The following is an 18,609-nucleotide window of genomic DNA, read 5'->3' as shown; positions in this document are numbered from 1 at the left end:
TTCAGTTCCTAGACTTTTTTGATCATCCTCCTGTTTATCTTGACTGGTACCCCCTGACCTGCTGGTCCTAGCTCATTTCCGATGATGTCAATGTATAGCCCACTTTCCAGCATTATCAGAACAGGAACATCTTAGTTTAAAATAAGACTTTTAGTTTAATTGAACCATTTTTAGTCACATTATGTACATGTAACCTATGCTCTGTGTGTATGCACAGATTCCTAGGAAGGATGCCCTTCACTTCCTCCCTAGCCCCTTGTTACATATAATGGAGTATTAGTCAGTCTTAAAAAGGAAGGAAACTATAGTACATGAATCAGCCTCAAGAGCATTATGCAAGTCACAAAAGTGAAATAGTCCAGTTACAAGAGGGCAAATGCTATATGATTCCAGGTATCTTAGAGAACTTGATACAGTGTGGTTAAATTCAGAGAAAGAAAACAGAATGATGGTTACTGTGGGGAGGTGGTGTGATGGGTTGTTTTATAGGTGTAGTGTGTCAATTTTACAAAATGAGTTCTGGAGATTACTTGCAGTAAGGAGTGGAATTGTTAAGAGTAATCTACATAAAAGAGGAAGGTTCTATTTCTCTGCCTCACCTAACCAAGGGTGGAGTTGAGTGGCAAGGGGAAGCTAGGGAAGACTTAGAAGAGTTGGAGAAAGCATGTGAGACAGAGACATGTGAAGTCCCACTTGCTTCTCAGTCTTAGGATTGCCCCAGGGACTTGGGGAAGAAATATGGAGACAACTGTTAAAGATGTGGGTGAGAGTCTTATGGCAAACTGACATTGGCAGCTATTACCTTGATTTTGCTTTGATTTTTTCTCCTTTCACCTGACTTGCCTGCCCTTCTGCCGTTTCCCCTGGTCCCTTTCCAGAAGCTGCCTTAGAATAGTGGTGAGTCTTCAGATCTCAGGGGCCCTCCTTTGTGCCAACACTGTTTGGTTAGGTACTTACCCTCTAGGGTTATTTTATTGGAAAGATATCCTTTCTTTTCTTCCACATCTATGTACACTACCCTATTAAGTTTCCTTTTTAAAAAAAATAATATAATAGTTTGTTTTTGCATCATTTTGTGCCTTTTTCCATCTCAGTTGTAATCTCCGTGGGCCTATTAAGGTTCTCCACACTATGCTTTTTGTGGTGGATGGCAAAACCTCTTTAGAACACACAGCTTTGGGGATCCTGGAGTACCCCTTAGTCTGCAGGCTAACACTCTAAGGTTTAGTATCTGGGGGCTAAGAAATAAACTAAGAGAAGACAGAGAACCAGAAAAGAAAAGGCATACACATTTAGCTTATGCTAATATTTTAATTTTCACATCATATGGAGGCCTTGATAGGAAACAATAAAAGCCAACAAAGGGATTAGACTCATAACCTTACATATCAATTTGACAAAGGGTGGTATTCATGAAGAAGTGAAAAGACAAAGGAAAAATGCAAGCATGTGACTGGGGGTACCCAAAGACCCCAAATTATTATGGGGTACACTCTAAAAGTTTTGACCATCCATGTACATAGAGGCAAAGAAAACAGACTCTTAACATGAAAGATTTGTGATTGGTGTTATGGAAAGAAGGATTTCAAATAACAGTGAACTCCAAAGATTACCCATCCTCGCATGGGCAGGAGTTCAGCCAAACAGGTTCTGTTCAAAGTAAGGCACCTACAGCCCAAGAGTTTGCCACAATTCTAAGGCCCCTTCTGTGAGAAGACCGACTCCAAGTTAGGGGTTAGACAGGTCCCAGAGAGTTTGGAGAGGAGCAATTCAAAATTCAAGATGTAACATATAATTCACCAAGAGGCCAAGATAATGGCTGCCATGGTCCTTGCCAAACTGCGCATGTCCCAGGAGCAGCCTCTCCATATCTCTCACCCACGTATCTGTCACCCACAGGTCCTGCCCCCACCAAGTGTTTCCTCCAAGTATCTTCCCTCCCCTTTGTTCTTCCTCTAATATGTGTCTGCTTGGCTCCTTCCTTCTTCCTGTTGCCCTTCCTTCTGGAAGTCCAATTCACGGCTTGCTGGACGTGTAATTCAAGGCGGCTGCATGTAAGTGTGTGTAGGGGAGCACCACCCCAGGGCCACCGCCTGGCACTTCTCCCCTTTGTGGCAATGCATTAACGGAGGGAGTGTAGGCTTCTAGGGGCAGGGGATGGTGGGAAGCAAATATACGAGAAGCCAGGGGAAAATACGACTATTTTATTTAATCTCTGCTGCCCTTTGTCTCCAGTGATAATGGTTGTCTCTCTCTTCCCAGTACAGGTGAAGGAAGGGAACACAAAGGGCACTTATGTCCTGCTTAAAATCGTTAAGATGTTAAATTTTATGTTGTACATATTTATTTATTTTTAAAGATTTACCTATTTATGCATACAAGAACTGGGGTACAGGCCAGAGATGTGGGGGGTGAGACGATTCACCAGAGACACAGAGTGGGTCTACTGATATACACTGCTGAGCGGAGCTGCAGGTGTGTCAGGCGTCTGCTGCGCCATGTGGGTCACTCCCTGGCTGGGGGTGGAAAACACCCTGCAGTGACTGTGGAGCGCTTCATAATGCTGCGCTTTAACCTGTTGCACCACCAGGAAGAACCCAGTTGTGTATATTTTACCACAACATAAGTTACGTTTACTTATCTTTACTTTGAGCAGTAGTATTTTATAATTTAACATTAATGTAATACGTATTTAATAAATAATTTTGCAAATACAAATAAGAGAATCCAATTTTAAATTAAAAATAACTTTTTTGTAAATTTGGGTTTTTAGCTTACTTGTCAGATCTGATTAGATAACTGCTGTCTGGACAGCCAGTGTTTGCTGGAAGAATCATTCCTATTAACCCTCAGGCACCACTGGGGCCATCAGCTTTTCACTGGGGATTGCATTATGGCTGTTCACTTCATTGTTTCCTGACAGATGTATTTTGCAGTTGCTTTTACATTTTCTATCAACTAGTCTATTTCATATTAGAGAAGAAATAAGCAAATATGTATTTATCAGACATAAACTACAAGATAGTGTGATGTCCTTGAAAACACTTCTCAGAGTCCCCTGCCATCCTCTCTGCATGCTCAATATCGATGACATTGAATACAAGAGGTGCGATCTAAAACCATGACAAGGTGGGAGATTGGCCAGTGTTTGAAATTGACCAATCACAACTGAATTCACAACTGCAAGACACCACTAACACTAAGAGAGCAACAACAGTGGAGTTGACCTACAAAGAGGGCATTGAAAAAGCAGTTTCTCAGGCCTCAAACGGCCAGTCGTCCTATCCCAGAGTGTCTACAGTATCCAGTAGTCCACAGTGAGGCTGCTTGTGCAAGATGGCATTGTCCTTTCTATGAGAGCCTGGAGTTGGTGGCACACTGCGAACAGCAGACCACAATCCAACTCACAATGGCAGCTGGAAGTGATCAGAGGGGGCGCTGCTGAAGGTGGCACCCCAGCAGCCCCCAGTGGCAATCCAAAGGCTGGGTTGGACAGCACGGGATGCCAAAGCAGACTGTGCTGGAAAAAGCAGTACCAGGGGCCAGTGCGGGATGATCAGGAGCAGTGGGCAGCTCACAGCATGGCCAGACAGGTCAGCAATCAGTCCTTACTGGTCAGTGTGGGTCAGCCCTGGTCACCAGGAGGCAATGCCAGATACAGCAGTGTTACAACTTTCGGAGAGCTGTTGGCATTAACCAAAAGCAAAGCTCTTTTAGAAACTCTGGGTCCAGGTCATCTCTGCACAGGTAATGTCAGAGGCAGGTGTAGGAGCCAGGTTTCTGCAAAGTCTCTAGGGTTTCTAAGAGGGTCGACGGGGATCTCCAAGTCCAGTGAACCTGTCTGCTGAGGGTCTGACAAATGGGTCTGCAGCAGTCTGTACAATGCCTGACTTCTGCTCTGGCTTGTGTCCTCTTTAAGGTCTCTGTCTTTCAAGTCTGATTGTTCCCTTTCCAATCCCAGCACCATATTCAAAAGTGAACCCCAGCCTCCTATGCAGACCCAACCTAATGTCAAGGTAGGCTCAGGAGCTGTGGAGCTATGGCTGGAGCTGGTTTCAGCGGGACCAGATGCTCACTGCACTGGGTGCACTTCAGCGGTTTTCAGTGTGGTGGAGCCAGGCATGGCAGTGCAAGGGGCCGCCTCAGCAGAGCTGGGACATGAGCCCAAGTGGAGGGACACAGGTCACCACTCAGAGCCTACGATACTGGCCTGTTGGGTCCTTTGCCTGGACAGACCTCCCCACCTCCCCCACAGAATCATATGCACACTGTTGTGTGGAAACAAAGAATGAGCCATGGGTGCTGGAACAGAAAAACAGGAGGCAGGAAGTGTTCCTGCCTTGTGTTTGCTACCTTGTGTTCTTTGACCCCCATGTTATTGCCCTATGTTTTTGACGAACTTGCTGAGAGCTTCCACCTACCCCCAGCCCCAGGCTCCAGGCTGAAGGGGATAAATAGGGAAGGAGAGAAGAGTAAGGTGTGCCTTTGCTTGCTGACCAAGAAGTGTGTGCTTTAATCCTGACGTCCTTCGCTCAGACCATCTCTGCTGTCGTGCTGGCGTGGCACTGGCCCAGTACATGGCCAGCCTCTGTCCTGTGGCTGGCACTAGGCCGGGGCACATCTCACTGCCAGAGCCCCCTGCTAGCTCACTCTAGGGAGGCAAGGAAACTGCCACTCACCAGGCTAGCTTGGCGGGCCACTGCAGTTGGTGCAGCGAGGCAGGGGTGGCACCGCCATATTAAATAGCTGTGACTGAGGGATGGAGCCAAGGTCAGTTTTTAGCTAAACACTACTAATAAATTCATCTTACCTTTTTCATAGTTAACTATAGTTCTGGATATTTCCTAACTTTAATTTCTGCCCTTGAAAATCAACATGAATTCCCCTTTCAAAAGGGGACATTCTTGTCCTTTCCCACAAATTCATGTCTAATAATTAACATGTAGAGTCCTCTTTTGAGTCACTTTATTAGATGAAATGCCTGCAAACCAGAAAATCATTTGTTCTAAAAATCAGCATTTGTGTACGTGAAATAAAAAACAAAAGGGTCTTGGGGCCCTTCCTGGTGGTGCAGCAGGTTGGAGCGCTATACTGCGAAGCTATACAGCCAAGCTGTGGCTGCTTCAGTGCAGGTTCCATCCCTGCCCCGGAGTGACCTGCATGGCATGGCAGACCTCTCCTGACTCCTGACCCACCTGCTGCTCCCCTCAGGAGTGTACTTCATTGATCTGCCTGTTCTGCTCCCCACTCTGTCTCTGGTGAATCCCCTCACTGCCACTGTACCTCTGGCCTGTACCCCATTTCTTTATGCATAAATAAAATCTTTTTAAAAAGTCAAAGGGTCTTATTTGCCAAACTTGTCTCCTTCCCACCTCTGGATGCCTACCTCTAGCCATCTGAGTCAGTCCGTCCAATTACACGAGTGGAAGTTATGTTTTCCCAGTCAGGCACACATGTGAAATGTCACCCAAGAGGCACATTTTCTTCTCCACAACTGAGTGGAATAAACCCAAGCACCACAGTCAGAATTAAAGCCACATGGTGATGATGATAAATTTAAAACAGTGAATGTCCCTGGGTTCCTGAATTTATTTTTGGAGGAAAATGAACAAGCAGTCACATGATATTTGACAGCCTGCACTGAAGAGAGGTTACATTTGTGTGATATTGAAAACAACTAATAATTCAAGTTTACCTGTTACAGCAACAAACTTTAATTTACAGAAGTCAGTAGTAAAACAGTGAAGAAACATTTTCATGAAAGTTCTGATTTCAAAAGATGGATGGCTACAGAAGGCTAGACTCCTGTTGGGTCACATAGCCCTTAAAAGTTTGGGTACCCTTGGGATGTGGGCTAACATTTGCAGGTTTGGCTCTCCTTTTGAAGGGGGGCATGCAGGTATTGAAGGAGAGGGCTCATCTAAAATTTGAAATTGGTTCCATAAAGGCAGGGGAGCAGGCAAGCTCAGGTTGCTCAGATGACACAAACAGGAACACTAACCATTGAACCACAAAGCCAACAAAGCAGAGAACGGCCCTTCCTGCACAAGGTACTCTGGACTCCATGCCGCAGGCCACCTGCTGGGAAGTCTCAGGAGCAGGGTTGCATCTATCCTGACCCCAGCCTCTCCCGCTTTTCCCACCCATCCCCTTCCCCACCATCCAAATGGGAAGGTCTGACCCACCAAACTGGGTGTTCAAGGAGCCAGTCAGGGGTGCCCCCACAGCTCAGTTCAACAACATTGAATATGTTAAACAGTATTTTATATATCGATATTTATGACTCACATGTATAATGGAAATATTACTAATGTAATCACTAAGTTACTAATAGAGAAAACAGTTAGCTAATGATGTGATGAGAATTAACACTGTTATTAAATCACAGCTCCAGGTATAACCATGGCAAGGTTGTGAGAAATTGGATGAAATAACTAAGTCGGCCTAGTAGCAAACAGGAAAATTTCAACAAAAGGATTAGCTGTCCCATAACAGCAGTTGAAATTTAGGAATTCTAGCTGCAAGACCTAGGTGAAAACCAGGACTCCTACTATTACAGGCCAAGGAGAGGGGTACCCCTGAACCCCCAAACCTGCCTGCTCTAAGGAGGTTCTGCCATCCATCAAGACAAAACATGTGACTTTTAGTGGAAAAGAACTTTTAATACAATCAGTGGGCAATACAGAAAAGACAAAGAATATAGTTCCTAAATCAAACACCCAAAGTTACCCACCCCTTCATGAGCAAAAGTCCACCCAAAAGGGACTGGTCCAAAGCAAGGGCTGAAAGGCCACCACAAGTCCAAAGAACTTTCTGGCTGGGACCCATAGGAAAGGGTCAGAAATAGCCAGACAAGTCTGGGAGGAAAAGAGCAAAACCAAAATCAAGATAAACGCTGCCATAACTAACATCCCCACATGTCTCTCAGCCACATTTGTTTCAGTCAGGGTCAAGAAACAAGATACACTTCTTCACACGTCTCTGTGCTCTATGTGCCTTGATGAGCAGGACGACGATGAGGGCGACTCCAAGGAAACGCTGCTGACCCTGGTGGAGGAGGTGCTCCGGCTGGGCCTCAAGGACCGAGAGGGTTACATGTCATTTTGGAATGACTGTATATCATCCGGACTGCGAGGCTGTATGTTAATAGAATTAGCCTTGAGAGGAAGGTTACAACTAGAGGCTTGTGGAATGAGACGGAAAAGTCTGTTAACAAGAAAGGTGATTTGTAAATCAGATGCCCCAACAGGGGATGTTCTTCTTGTTGAAGCAAGAACATCCTTCTGGCTCTCCATCTTGCTTCCTTCTTCAGTCTCCTCTCCAGATTGGTTTTTTCCCTACCTAGCTCCACCCTCCCGTGGTTGGGGCAGGGAAACTGGAACCTCCTCTTTTCCTGGGGACCACACTGTTACACTACCTGAAGACCATCTGGAACACTCAGTGAACATTTCCTCCTTCGTACACCTCATGTCCACGTGTGTGGCTATGTACACTGAGCTGCACACCCCTGGACTTGCTCTCCTTTGTAGAAACTCACCCCAACTGCCACTGGGGGAGCTCTGGCTTTAAACTCCTTTCTCTTTACTGGATTGAAGTTGCTATATTCTGGCCTCTCTCGAGCAGGGGTTCGAGGAACTCTGATCTCCCAAGGAACTAAAGCAAGCGCAGACTGTTGAGTCTCTTCTGTCACTATCCTGAGAGCAGACCCATGCAACACCCAGAGCTCCAACTCAAGAGGTAAATGCAGGATGACTATTGCTTGACCTTGATCTTCATTAACTGATAACTAAAATCAATATAAAGGACTCTAAGCTAGACTGCAGTTCTACATGAGCATCTTTCCTCTGAAGTCTCCATTGAATGTTGTTTTTTTTTATTATCTTGGCCTCAAAATCTCATGGCTGGCACTTAGAGGACTTTACTAAATTCAACCTTTGTACTGGGGGCGGGATGTCCACTTTTACTACAGTTAAGGAGTTTCCACTGGTTGCTTCCATTAGTCTTTTCATTGGTGAATCAAATTCAACATGGCTGAAGAAAACAAAAGACTCACAAATCTACCTAACAGCCCATTAAAGTATGTTAAAATCTCAGGAATTGAAAGTGTGTATCCATACTGACAATAAGATCCACAAGTTAGAATGGGAGCTCCAAATATAACAGGGAAATGCACGGGGAATAAAAGACAGAAAAGGGTTGCATCTCAAATCAATGGCAAGGTTTGTTTCAATACAGTATGTAGACCTAAAAAATTGTGAGGTTGTCCTTTCAACAAGGTCATGTAGGTTTTTCTCCATATGCCCAAAGTGGACCTCTTGTCACCTTAAGGTGAAAGCTAGAGATCAGCTGAGGGCCTGTGGGGCCTTCGGAGCTGTATGACCATTACTTAAGGAATGAAGAATGTTTTGACATGAGAACAGTGAGAGCTCTGGAAGCTGAAGAGCTTTTTCTCTTTGCCTTTGTTCTTTTCCTAATCAGAAAAGCCATCACAGGGCCTCCCCTCCGCCCATACCCTACTTTCATAATCTGGAAGAATGTAGCTCAGGGTGTGTAACTGACTTTCAGATTCATCAGTGAACATGTCCTCTCTAAGTCTCATTTATAATCTCAGAGAAAGATGAGGTAACTCCCTCTTTGTCTATCATGTGAATTCTATTCCTTATTCTCCTTGATGCCCTAGGTCCCTAAATGCAGAATAACCACCTACTCCATTGTCCTTTAGAATTACAACCATGTAAATTTCCCACATATATATTGTTATATTTCGGCCTTTTCTCCTACTAATCTAATGTTAATTTATTTGTCTAGTCTGAGAACCCACACGGGTTGAGGAAACTTCCCCCTACCCTCTGACAATATGAAAGATGAAGTTGGATTCAGGACTAGAAACAGCTGAGGCAAAAGAAATTGCAAGCCAGTAGGATGAGTTAACCCAAGTACTTTTTGAACAGGTGGACAACATCATGGATTAATTAATCTGTCCAAATATTTGGCCTAATACATGACCATGAAGTACCAAGACAGACAGAAAGCATGAGATCCTGAATGAGTATTGTACAATCTCCTGAAGGGAGAGAGCTAGAAGCCCGCATGCATCCTCGGAATGTAACCTGTCTTGTCTATACACAATTGTAAACACCCTGCCACACCTAAGCTTACATGCTGTTTTCTGCTCTGCCTTCAGACATTTTATCTAACTCCGTTAAGTGTAATCTAATTCTCCTTTTCCACACTGGCTCCTACATTCAAGTGTTTCTCTAATACAGCCTTGCCTTGCTCAGCTACCCCTGGCGCTCTCTGGTTAATTCTTTCCCTAGAGGGTAAAGGACACACCTTTTTTTGGTCAGGGCCTGTAACAAACTCATCCCATACTCAACTGAAAGCACAGAAGTTCTTGAGGAAAATACAGCAGGATTCCCTTATCATTGCATAAAGTACAATTCAAAAGTCATAAAATAGTTGATTGATAAATTTAACTATTGGAAAAATTTACTAAAAATAACCCACAAGAGATAAATTTTGTAGTAACTTTTTTGTAAAAAAAAAAATCAGGGGCCTTCCCTTGTGGTGCAGCGGGTTAAAGCACAGCACTAAGACGCTTAAGCCACTTCCGCATGAGTTCGATCCCCGCCTGCCCCGGAGGTGACCACATGGCGCGGCAGACCTCTCCTGACCCGCCCGCTGCTCCCCTCAGCAGTGTACTGTGTCGATCTGCCTGTTCTGCTCCCCACTCTGTCTCTGGTGAAGCCTCTCACCCTCCACACCTCTGGCCTGTACCCCAGTTCTGTATGAATAAATAAATAAATCTTTAAAAAAAAATTAAAAAAAAATCAGGAAAGTAAAAGGCAAAGTGAATGGGGAAATACATTTCATATTACAAAGGACTAATTTCAACCAAATATAAAGATCACCTCCTAGAAATTACCGAAATAAATCAAATCAATTTAGTAGAAATAAATAAATAAATTTAGTAGAAAACTGAAGCAATGATATAGGGTTCTTAGCCAGGAAACGCAATCACCTCTTCAACAGATTCTGAGGCTTGGTCTCATTCATGGTAACCAAAAGGCAGATTCTTAAGAACCTGGATGGTCTCTCCCTAGATTATCTTGAAAATCTAGGTTAGACTGGCTCATTTACTTATTTAAGCATACAGAACTGGGGTACAGGCCAGAGTTGCACGGGTGGTGAGAGAATTCACAAGAGACACAGTGGGGAGCAGAACAGGCAGATCGATGAGTTACACCAGTGAGGGAAGCAGTGGGCAGGTCAGGAGAGGTCAGCCGGACCATGTGGGTCACCTCTGGGGCGGAGATCGAACTCTCACTGAAGCAGCTACCGCCAGCTTCACAGTGCTCTGCTCCAACCTGCTGCAGGGAGGGCCAGATTGTTCTTACTTTCTGATTTAAAAAAAAAACAAAAACAAAAACTACCAATCGCTGCCCACCTATTCAGGTGTTTGTACTTTTTAGTTATAGGGAGCCATTCTGTCTTGATCCTGTAATGTGTATGGCTACTACCTGCATTAACATTAGTTTTGAGGGTTCAAGTAAAACTGAGGCACCTATTCCTTGTCCTTCCTTTTGTGAAAGATAACAAATATAACACGTTTTGGGCAAAGAAAGGGATAGAGGCAGAAGTAGCAGACTGAGACCTGCTGGAAGGGCCCTCAAAAATCCTGTTGTCACCCAGCAGCCTCATTCCCAAGCCTCCCCTCCTCTCAGAGTCACCCACAAATGGCCAGCCAAACAGGCATTTCCTGCCTTCCAAATTCTTGTCTTTCTTACCTGCAAACTGCCTACCAGAGATTAAGAGAAGCAGGCTGCCCATCGGGAAACTAACGTATGCCCATGAGGCTGGTGGATTTTTCTGCCTTGTGCATGTTTCAGTTGCAACCCCTCTACTTTTTGTTTTTTGACAAAACTCCGCCTATCTCAGTATTTTATAAAACCAAACTCTCCCAGGTAAGAGTTTTAGAAGCAACTGACTGGGAACCCCTTTCCCATCAGTCTCTTCTCCAGGGTTCTAATCCTCACTTTATCTCAGAAACACCTAGTTAACTATCAGAGATAACACCTGCCACTAACCCTTTGAATTTCAAATCTTGTAATGAAAGCACAGCTGATAGATCCAGGAGGTTCTCTCAGTTGTTAATCAACTAACCAGCCCCATGAGTGTCCTATAATATAACACAAGCCCTGAATTGGTTTCACAGTAGCAAGAACAAATTGTAAAGTTTTCTGGAGACCCTGCCCCTGGTCCAGGAGGCAAAAGCAGTCACCTCCGCAGGCTCCATCCTATGTACTGAAATCTGCTGCCTGCAGATAGAGTTAGTCTTTTACCCTGCTAATGACCAAGGAACCAAAGAGAAGATTTCAGAATGGGTTCCCAGCTTTTGCATCAATACAGGGCATTATTTTAGGGTTTTGTTTTTAAACATCCTTGTTTATTTTTTCACTACAGGATTTTTCCACACAGGTGCAGTCACAGTCCTCCACCACTCCACGGGCTCTCCTCCCCCACTGCCCTCTGTCCTCCCGGCCTCCGGCTCCTCCTGAGTGTGTCAGATCTGCAGTCTGCTGACCCTCTTATGAGTTGTCTGTCTGACCCTTTGTTTAGTTTCTCTAGATTCCACATATAAGTGAAACCAGCCAGTATTTATCATCCACCCACTTAGAAAAAATCACGGTATTATTTTGAAAGGAAGATGTTAAATGCTGCAATGCCTTCCTTTAGCATCAGCATATCTTTAGGTCAGGTCCATTTACATTAGAAGCCCCTCTTGTCAAAAATAATTACAAATGTACTAAGTACGAACTTAGTGTTCCTACTATATAAACTAAATGAAAACTTAGTTTGAAGTTGAGTATCATGGAAAAGTTCTCACAGAATAACACGTCAGCTCGCTCCAGCATTTGAAGCCTCACTTTGATTACTTCATAAACTATCTACAGGATCTAACTGGCATTGAGACCTTGCTTAGTTACTAACAGTAGAGACTTTCAACATCAGTGTTTTTGCCTCCTGAGGCCGTCACATTTACAAAGTTTGAAACATGCAAACCAGAGAAACTTTAAGAAGGGGTTACTGGCTGGGGTCTGGGCAGCTGAAGAAAGACGCCTCAGATGAGGCAGCACAGGAAGAACAGTAGTGTCACTGCACTGTTTCTGGAGTCACAGGTCAGGCAGCCTCAGACTCGAGCTGCTTTAGCTTCTCCTTGAGCCCACGGAGCTGGTTTTGACCCCAGTCGATGCGGGTCTGAAGGCTGGCTATATCTGCGGCCAGCTGCAAGCCTAGAGAAAGAGGAGAGATTGTCACTGTGGCACCTGTGTGTGACATGTGACTCAGGGCATACCCAGGGGTTGGAAAAGGCTCCAGGTCCAAACTATTCTCTAAACAAGGTACAGTGTTGCATTGGCTGCTCTAGAATCTCACTGCACCATTATGCTCAGCCTCCTTCAGTTCACTGTCACCTACCCAGAGATCTCCTTGGGCTCATTAGATCACCTAGCAAAACTAAAAATTCACAGGTCACATAGCCTCATTTCTTTCCTTCTCTCCTCTGTTACCACAGCCCTTCATCGCCCTTTCCCTTTCTCCTTTCACTTGCTTTCTCTGCCTAAAAGTGGTCCAGACCTTGGATCCACTTCTAATGGCTTTCTGTGGGAATGGTCGCAGTCAAGTTCTCTAGACCCTTGTCCAGCCCAGAGGCCAGCTTTACCTTCACCCTACCTCTCTAGAAGCAGAGTTGGCTACACATCTGATCACCTCCCTCCAGGAAACTTTCTCCTCCTGGTTTCTAGGCCACCTTTTCCCCTGGGCATTGCTCTAACTTCACTGGTGCTTCTCAGTCTTCTTGCATGGATTCACCCCTTCCTTCCCTGCACCTCCTGTCCAGACTCACAATCCCCTGCTGATCTTATCCCATCTCAGCTCTAGTGCTACGTCTGTGCCAACAACTTGGGAATTAAAATACTGATGATATGCAGTGAGCTCCCAAATTGCTCTCTCTAGCTAGGCCTCTTCCAAATCCCACAAGCATGTACTCAACCACCTGCTCAGAATTTCCGCTTCACAGCACTAGGAACTTGTCCAAATCCAACTTCTGACTTCCCCTGAGCTAAGGTTTTGCTGTCTTCACACCAAGTGAGAACAGCTCCGATCTCCCTGATGTTCCTCTGGGGACTGGGGGCTCCTCCTTCACTCCTCTCCTTCCCCAACTCCTGAATTGATCTGTCAGCAAATGCTGGAACTTCCATTCTCAAAACATGATTTCCTACCACTTACATCTGCCCTCCCCTACATTTCATGTCTGACTGCTCCTTGACACTTACTTCGTTCTTGTTTTTTCCCACCCGGCATCCAAGGGCTCCTGACACCTGTTCACAGGCAGCCAGGCAGCCATTATTTCCAAAGTCCTCAGTAGGAGCACAACCCTTGAATCACCTGGGTCAGTACTCTCTAACCTCTTCCCACTGTACCAACTCTGTTCCAGCCCACAGGCCTCACTTCTGCTGTGTCAGACAAGACATCACTTCAGGCTTTAGGGTCTTTGCCCTGGCTGCTATTGTGCTGTTCCTCGAGACCCCCCACAAAATTCATTCCTCATTAGTTCAGGAGGCCTTTGAGGCCATATTTCATAAAATAACTTTTGTCAGCTTACTCTTTGTCCCAACTCCATCCAGCATACCCTATCTTTCACCTGGTATTGTATTTAGGCAGGTTCTTTAATTTATGTGTCCTTTTCTTTCCTCAATAGAATAACCCCCAACTCAGGGTGTTTGTTCTTTTGTTTCCTGCTGTAAATCTAGCACCTAGCATGAACCTAGAACATAGCAAAGTCAGTAAATATTTTTGAAAATAGAGGATTCGCAACAGATGCCTGCAATGGAGAAAACACGCAAAGCATTTGGCAAACATCAGCATTAATGTTCAAGTGTTCTTTGTAGGCAGAAGATCTGATTTTGGGCCAGAGCTGCATGGTTGCCTGGAAGGGCCCACTCACCCTCCTGGAAGCTAGCTTGGGCCTGCCGCAGACTGTGAGGAACCAGGATTCCAAACCAGTTCAGAGGGTCCTGAGGGACTGGGGATGTCTCCGGCTCAGGCTCCTGGATCTTGCTGGGGCCCTTGCGCCTGCGCAAAGCTGGAGAAAGAAAGACCGAAGATGGAGGTCTCACACTTGGTGAGATCTTGTATACTCAGTGTCTTTGTTGAACCTGATCTGAGCTCCTGATCCTGGAAAACACCAGTGGTTGGAAAATCCCAGCCCCCCAACTGTTATATTCCATAAACAAGTTACCACAGAGCACTAGTCAGTCCCTTGTGATTCATTCCTTTGAAGAATGTCTGTCTACGCTCATAACCCTCATGAGACCAGCAGGTGATTCCTCTAGTTTACCTGTGACAAGGCCATGCACTGACCTGTCTTCCATATTTCACCAGAACATGCTGAAGGACCAGAAAGCCTCCAACTCCTGGCTCTTATCTCATTAACGATCAACTGATATTAGAAGTTTGTCCACCTGAAACTAACTAGATACAAAGATAAATGCTTCTGTTCAGCAGACTGAGACCTCCCCTAAACACAGCATAATCCCAACTATAATGGCCCTCGCCTTTAACGTTGTCTATTGTTCCCTATAAATGTCTACGCTATTGAGGCATTCTGATCTTCCGATATGGGACGCCTTATCACAAGTCTGAATAAAATGATCTCACCCTTCCGCGCCTCTCAGGTGTGATATCGGGAGGGGGCCCCACGACAGGAAGTGGTACTTACTTGACTCGCGGGGCCCCACCTCCTCTGGGGTCGGGGCGCCGGCCTTCACCACCCGGAACTTCTGCAGTCTGTCCTGGGCCTCGCTGAAGAAGAGACGACGGACCTTTTGCTTCCCCGGCCTGACCTTGGCCACCCTCGCACTGCCCGCCCCAGCAGGCAAGGTTCCTCACCAGGTGGAGACGCAGACTTGGGGCTCCATGCGGGAGGCATACTGCAGGGGTCCTACCGCCTTGGCACCCATGGCGTACCGAGCTTTGGAGAGCGAGAACCACCCCTTGCGAGAGAGGAGAGCGGTGAAACTCAGCGTACCTCCGCGTGCCCCCCAGCCCCCCACTCACCCCTTGCTCCCACCTCCTCCACCCGAGAGTTCAGCGCCACCCGCTTCGCCTCCAGTTCCTCCAGATCCCCAAGCAGCTGCAAGAGCAGAGAATCCAATTCCGCTCTTAGGCTGGACGCCGCCATGGCCCCACCACCTGGGCCCGCCGTCGGCCGCCTCTCAGGTCGCCCAATCACCGGCCTGCCTGGCTGCGTGACAGCCAATGGGCGCCCCGCGCGGGCGTTCCTGCTCGGAGCTGGGACGAGCAGTCGCGGGGTTAAGGGCCGAGTACCCTCAAGGTGGGCGTCTCCAGTGAGCACCCAAAGCGATTATTCAGCCGGTCCGGCGGCTGGAGCGGTGTTTGTCTCCTAGTCGCTGCTGGAAGCCGCCGCGTTTTTTAAAGCGGGACTGTTGCTATGGTAACGGCAGGAGGCGCGGGAACCATTTTAAAGGAGCCGCTGGTGACTTTTAAAAAGGCACCGGCAGGCGATTCCCTAGGGTATCGCTATGTTTCTTTTACATTATTGTAACGGCTCCTGATTGAAATGGGCCTCCTGCACATCCTGCTGTATCTATTAACCGCTGTATAAAGTTACCCGACATGTTGACAATTTATGGTTGCGGCTGTGAGCTTGCGCTTCTCCAGTGGCCAATCACCTTTGGCTCCACCCACCGTTCACCATGTTAACTTTGGGCAACGGCAACCTCAGTAGAGTGCAATGAAGGCCCCTAGCGATCTTTACTGTTGAGGGCGGAAGAGTTGGTAGCGTTGCGCAGGATACACCCAAAGATTCTTCCGGACGCACGTGGACCAGATGCCAGGATGGTAGGAGGGATGTTTAGAGTTCTTGTTTTGGAGGTTGGGGGGCTCACGGAAGGCTGGGAATGCGGCCCCAGGATCCGGGGAGGATGCCCCCGTCTGGGGCGAGGGTGATGAAACAGGGACTGACTGGAGCCCATTGTTCTAGCTACGCCGAGAGGCCCGTCTTCGTAGGGAGTACTTGTACCGCAAAGCCCGGGAGGAAGCTCAGCGAACGGCTCAGGAAAAGAAAGAGAAGGTTAAGCGCGCCCTTGAAGGTAAGTCTTAGGTCCTCAAGTTCGCTCCACGGGACCACCGCCAGCCTTATAATAGCCTTGTGTTTGCATTTTAAATACTACTATGGTGAGGGGCACCCCAAAACCCCCAAACCTGCCCCCTCTGAATAGGTTCTGCCAGCTGCTGCATCAAGACAAAACATATTCTATGACATAAGACCTTTAGTGGAAAGCAACTTTATTACAATTAGTGTGTAATACAGGAAAGATAAAGAATATAGATTCCAAATCAAGCTCCCAACTTTACCCTTCCCGTCCTGGGTAAATGCCCAAACACAGTTGGCCCAAAGCAGGCAGGCCCCTTAGGTCTGAAAGCCTGCCACAAATCTAAGGCACCTTCCGATGGGGACCCACAGCAAAGGGGCCTAAAGCACAACTAGAAGGAAAAGAGCAAAATCAAAGCTGCCATCATTAACTTCCCTGCGCGGGTCTCCCACCCACATCTGTTTAACTAGTCTAAGACCAAGAAGCTAGCTTGTTCGTGTGTCTCTTGCTCCATGTCCTCCAGGTTTCCTAGTCTCCATCCTTCTTTCTTCCAACTTCAGTCTCCTCCCCAGCTTCTTCCTGCTCAGCTCCACTCTTATCACACTGTGAGGAGAGGCAGATGGACACCAAATAGTATAAAACACTTTTAGTCTGTGTTGGTGTAGTAGAGCATCATTTCCAGTATTTGTTGGTGGCTTCCTTACCTGTTGCACCTGCCTGTTGGCTTGTTAATGACCCTTTCATATGATGGTATGAACTATCATTTATGCAACGATGTACAGATTTTATAGCTTGCCTGTTTATTTACAGCATGTCTAGTTCTTCCCAAATTTGCATTTTTTACATGACCCAATAGATTTTTCCCTCCCCTGTCGGCTTTCTTCTTGCTACCATTTTCAGGACTTTTGGCACTATTACAATTCCCTTTCATTTTTAAATTGTTAACTTGTGTAGAACTTGATTTTGAACTATAAAGGACTCTTAGCCATTTTCCATTTGACAAATGACCCTCTTTCTTACAAGATCACAAATGGATATTTCTTCATTTTACCTGTACATGAAGAAAGACTAGCTGTCTAGTCCTGAAGCTGACTAGCTCTCTAACTCCTGGCTCTTTGTCTCTTCTCTAATTGAAATTTTAAATTTGTCCCCAAACAACTAACTCAAAAGATTGATAAGTGTGAAAAATACACAGTAATGGAGCCATTGTGGAAACAGCCTAAATGCCCCCAAGCAGATGATTGAATCAAGAAGATATACACAATGGGATATTACTCAACTTTCATAAAAGATAAACTCATGCCATTTGCGGCAACATTGATGGAGCTGGACGGGATTGAGCTCAGTGAAGTAAGTCAGAAGTAAAAAAGAAATATTGGATAATACCATTTACTGGAGGAATGTAGAGAAACCAAACAAAGGGTTAAAAAAAAATGACAAAACTTGTAGGCAACTTTAGATCTGAGGATTACAGGGGAGGGAGAGGGATCAAAATGGGTGGGACCAGCGCAAGAGACTGTGGTGAGATTTTACAGGTGATATGGTGGTGGGATATTTACAGGGACTACACCTGAGGAGAGAAATCAAGTACTGTACAAAAATGAACAACAGGGCCTCCCTGGTGGCACCTGCATTGAAATTTCAGAGCTATCAACCTGTTGGCAGCCACTGCAGCATGATGTCAATCCCTAGCCAGGTAGCTAATCCCCATGGTGCAGCAGACCTCTCCTGTCTGCTGTTCCTCTCAGCAGTGTATTTTAGTCTACCTGCTTGTTCTGCTCCTCCATCTGTGTCTGATGAATCCTCTTAGCATCTGCATCTCTGGCCTGCACCCCAGTTCTTGTATGCATAAGTAAATACGATCTTTAAAAAAAAAAATGCTTGTGGAGTGCCTCAAAGCTGAGCACTGCACTGCATTTGTTGCTGTGTGTGGTCTCATTTCTTCTCAGGATAATTCCGTTAAAAAAAAAAGTACGAAAATGAAAAAATTAAAGGAAAAAAATATCTTGTATAAAATGGGATGAGCGTTGTCATGGCAGAAAATGCTTATTGTCAGCACTGAGCACACAATGGAAGTTTGCCAAATCTAGTATCTAGTTATTCATAACCGAGAAGAGCTTACGTTTATTAACCGATAAACTCTTTAACCACTTACCTCAGCTTCCTCTTTCTGTAAAAAACCAACTTTTTTTTTTAACAAAAGTTTATTTTTACATCATTTTGTACATTTTTTTTTCCATCTCAATTGTAATCCCCGCGGGTTTCCCATCACCAAGTCACCTGTGTGCCATTACCATAATCCCGTGCATCATTCCCCCCCCCTTTTTGATCCCATTCCTTACTCCACCCCCGCAAAATGTCTCTGGTATATGGTTGTTCATTATTTTTGTTATTTTCTCGCCTGGTCCATTATACTCCTGCTATGAGTGAAACC

General features: G+C 45.7%; 3 protein-coding genes across 3 annotated transcripts in view; 1 reads left to right on the top strand and 2 right to left on the bottom strand.

Moving 5' to 3' along the window:
- Positions 1-10,882, bottom strand: part of LOC101634284 (cryptic protein-like) — a 40,923-nt gene extending 30,041 nt beyond the window's left edge. The window contains exon 1 of the mRNA XM_012725699.1: positions 10,843-10,882. Coding sequence (XP_012581153.1) covers positions 10,843-10,882 — 40 coding nt within the window. The remainder of the gene's footprint in view (positions 1-10,842) is intronic.
- On the bottom strand, positions 10,362-15,378 carry CCDC115 (coiled-coil domain containing 115). The gene is made up of 5 exons (XM_004674902.2): positions 15,131-15,378; positions 14,950-15,053; positions 14,780-14,862; positions 14,006-14,143; positions 10,362-12,293 (listed from the first exon to the last, which is right to left on the bottom strand). Exons 1-5 carry the CDS (start codon positions 15,239-15,241, stop codon positions 12,181-12,183), a joined length of 549 nt encoding a protein of 182 aa, XP_004674959.1. The 5' UTR covers positions 15,242-15,378; the 3' UTR covers positions 10,362-12,180.
- A 395-nt stretch (positions 15,379-15,773) lies between these two features.
- Positions 15,774-18,609, top strand: part of IMP4 (IMP4, U3 small nucleolar ribonucleoprotein) — a 6,624-nt gene continuing 3,788 nt past the window's right edge. The window contains exons 1-2 of the mRNA XM_004674738.2: positions 15,774-15,921; positions 16,064-16,172. Of these exons, the coding sequence (XP_004674795.1) occupies positions 15,919-15,921; positions 16,064-16,172 (112 nt within the window). The 5' untranslated portion in view covers positions 15,774-15,918. The remainder of the gene's footprint in view (positions 15,922-16,063; positions 16,173-18,609) is intronic.

The sequence above is a fragment of the Condylura cristata genome, unplaced genomic scaffold (genome assembly GCF_000260355.1).
Source record: "Condylura cristata isolate star-nosed mole 26May11 unplaced genomic scaffold, ConCri1.0 scaffold00002, whole genome shotgun sequence".
NCBI classification, from domain to species: Eukaryota; Metazoa; Chordata; class Mammalia; order Eulipotyphla; family Talpidae; genus Condylura; species Condylura cristata.
The sequence above is the reverse complement of the archived record's forward strand: the minus strand, read 5'-3'. Positions and strand labels throughout refer to the sequence as shown.

Excerpts from the sequence above, each read along its gene's own strand:
- CCDC115 (XM_004674902.2), bottom strand. The coding sequence starts at position 15,241 with ATGGCGGCGTCCAGCCTAAGAGCGGAATTGGATTCTCTGCTCTTGCAG. Across the intron at positions 14,863-14,949 it reads CAAGTCTGCGTCTCCACCTG|CGAGGCCCAGGACAGACTGC; the intron begins GTGAGGAACCTT and ends TCTCTTCTTCAG. Across the intron at positions 12,294-14,005 it reads CCAAGCTAGCTTCCAGGAGG|GCTTGCAGCTGGCCGCAGAT; the intron begins GTGAGTGGGCCC and ends CTCTTTCTCTAG.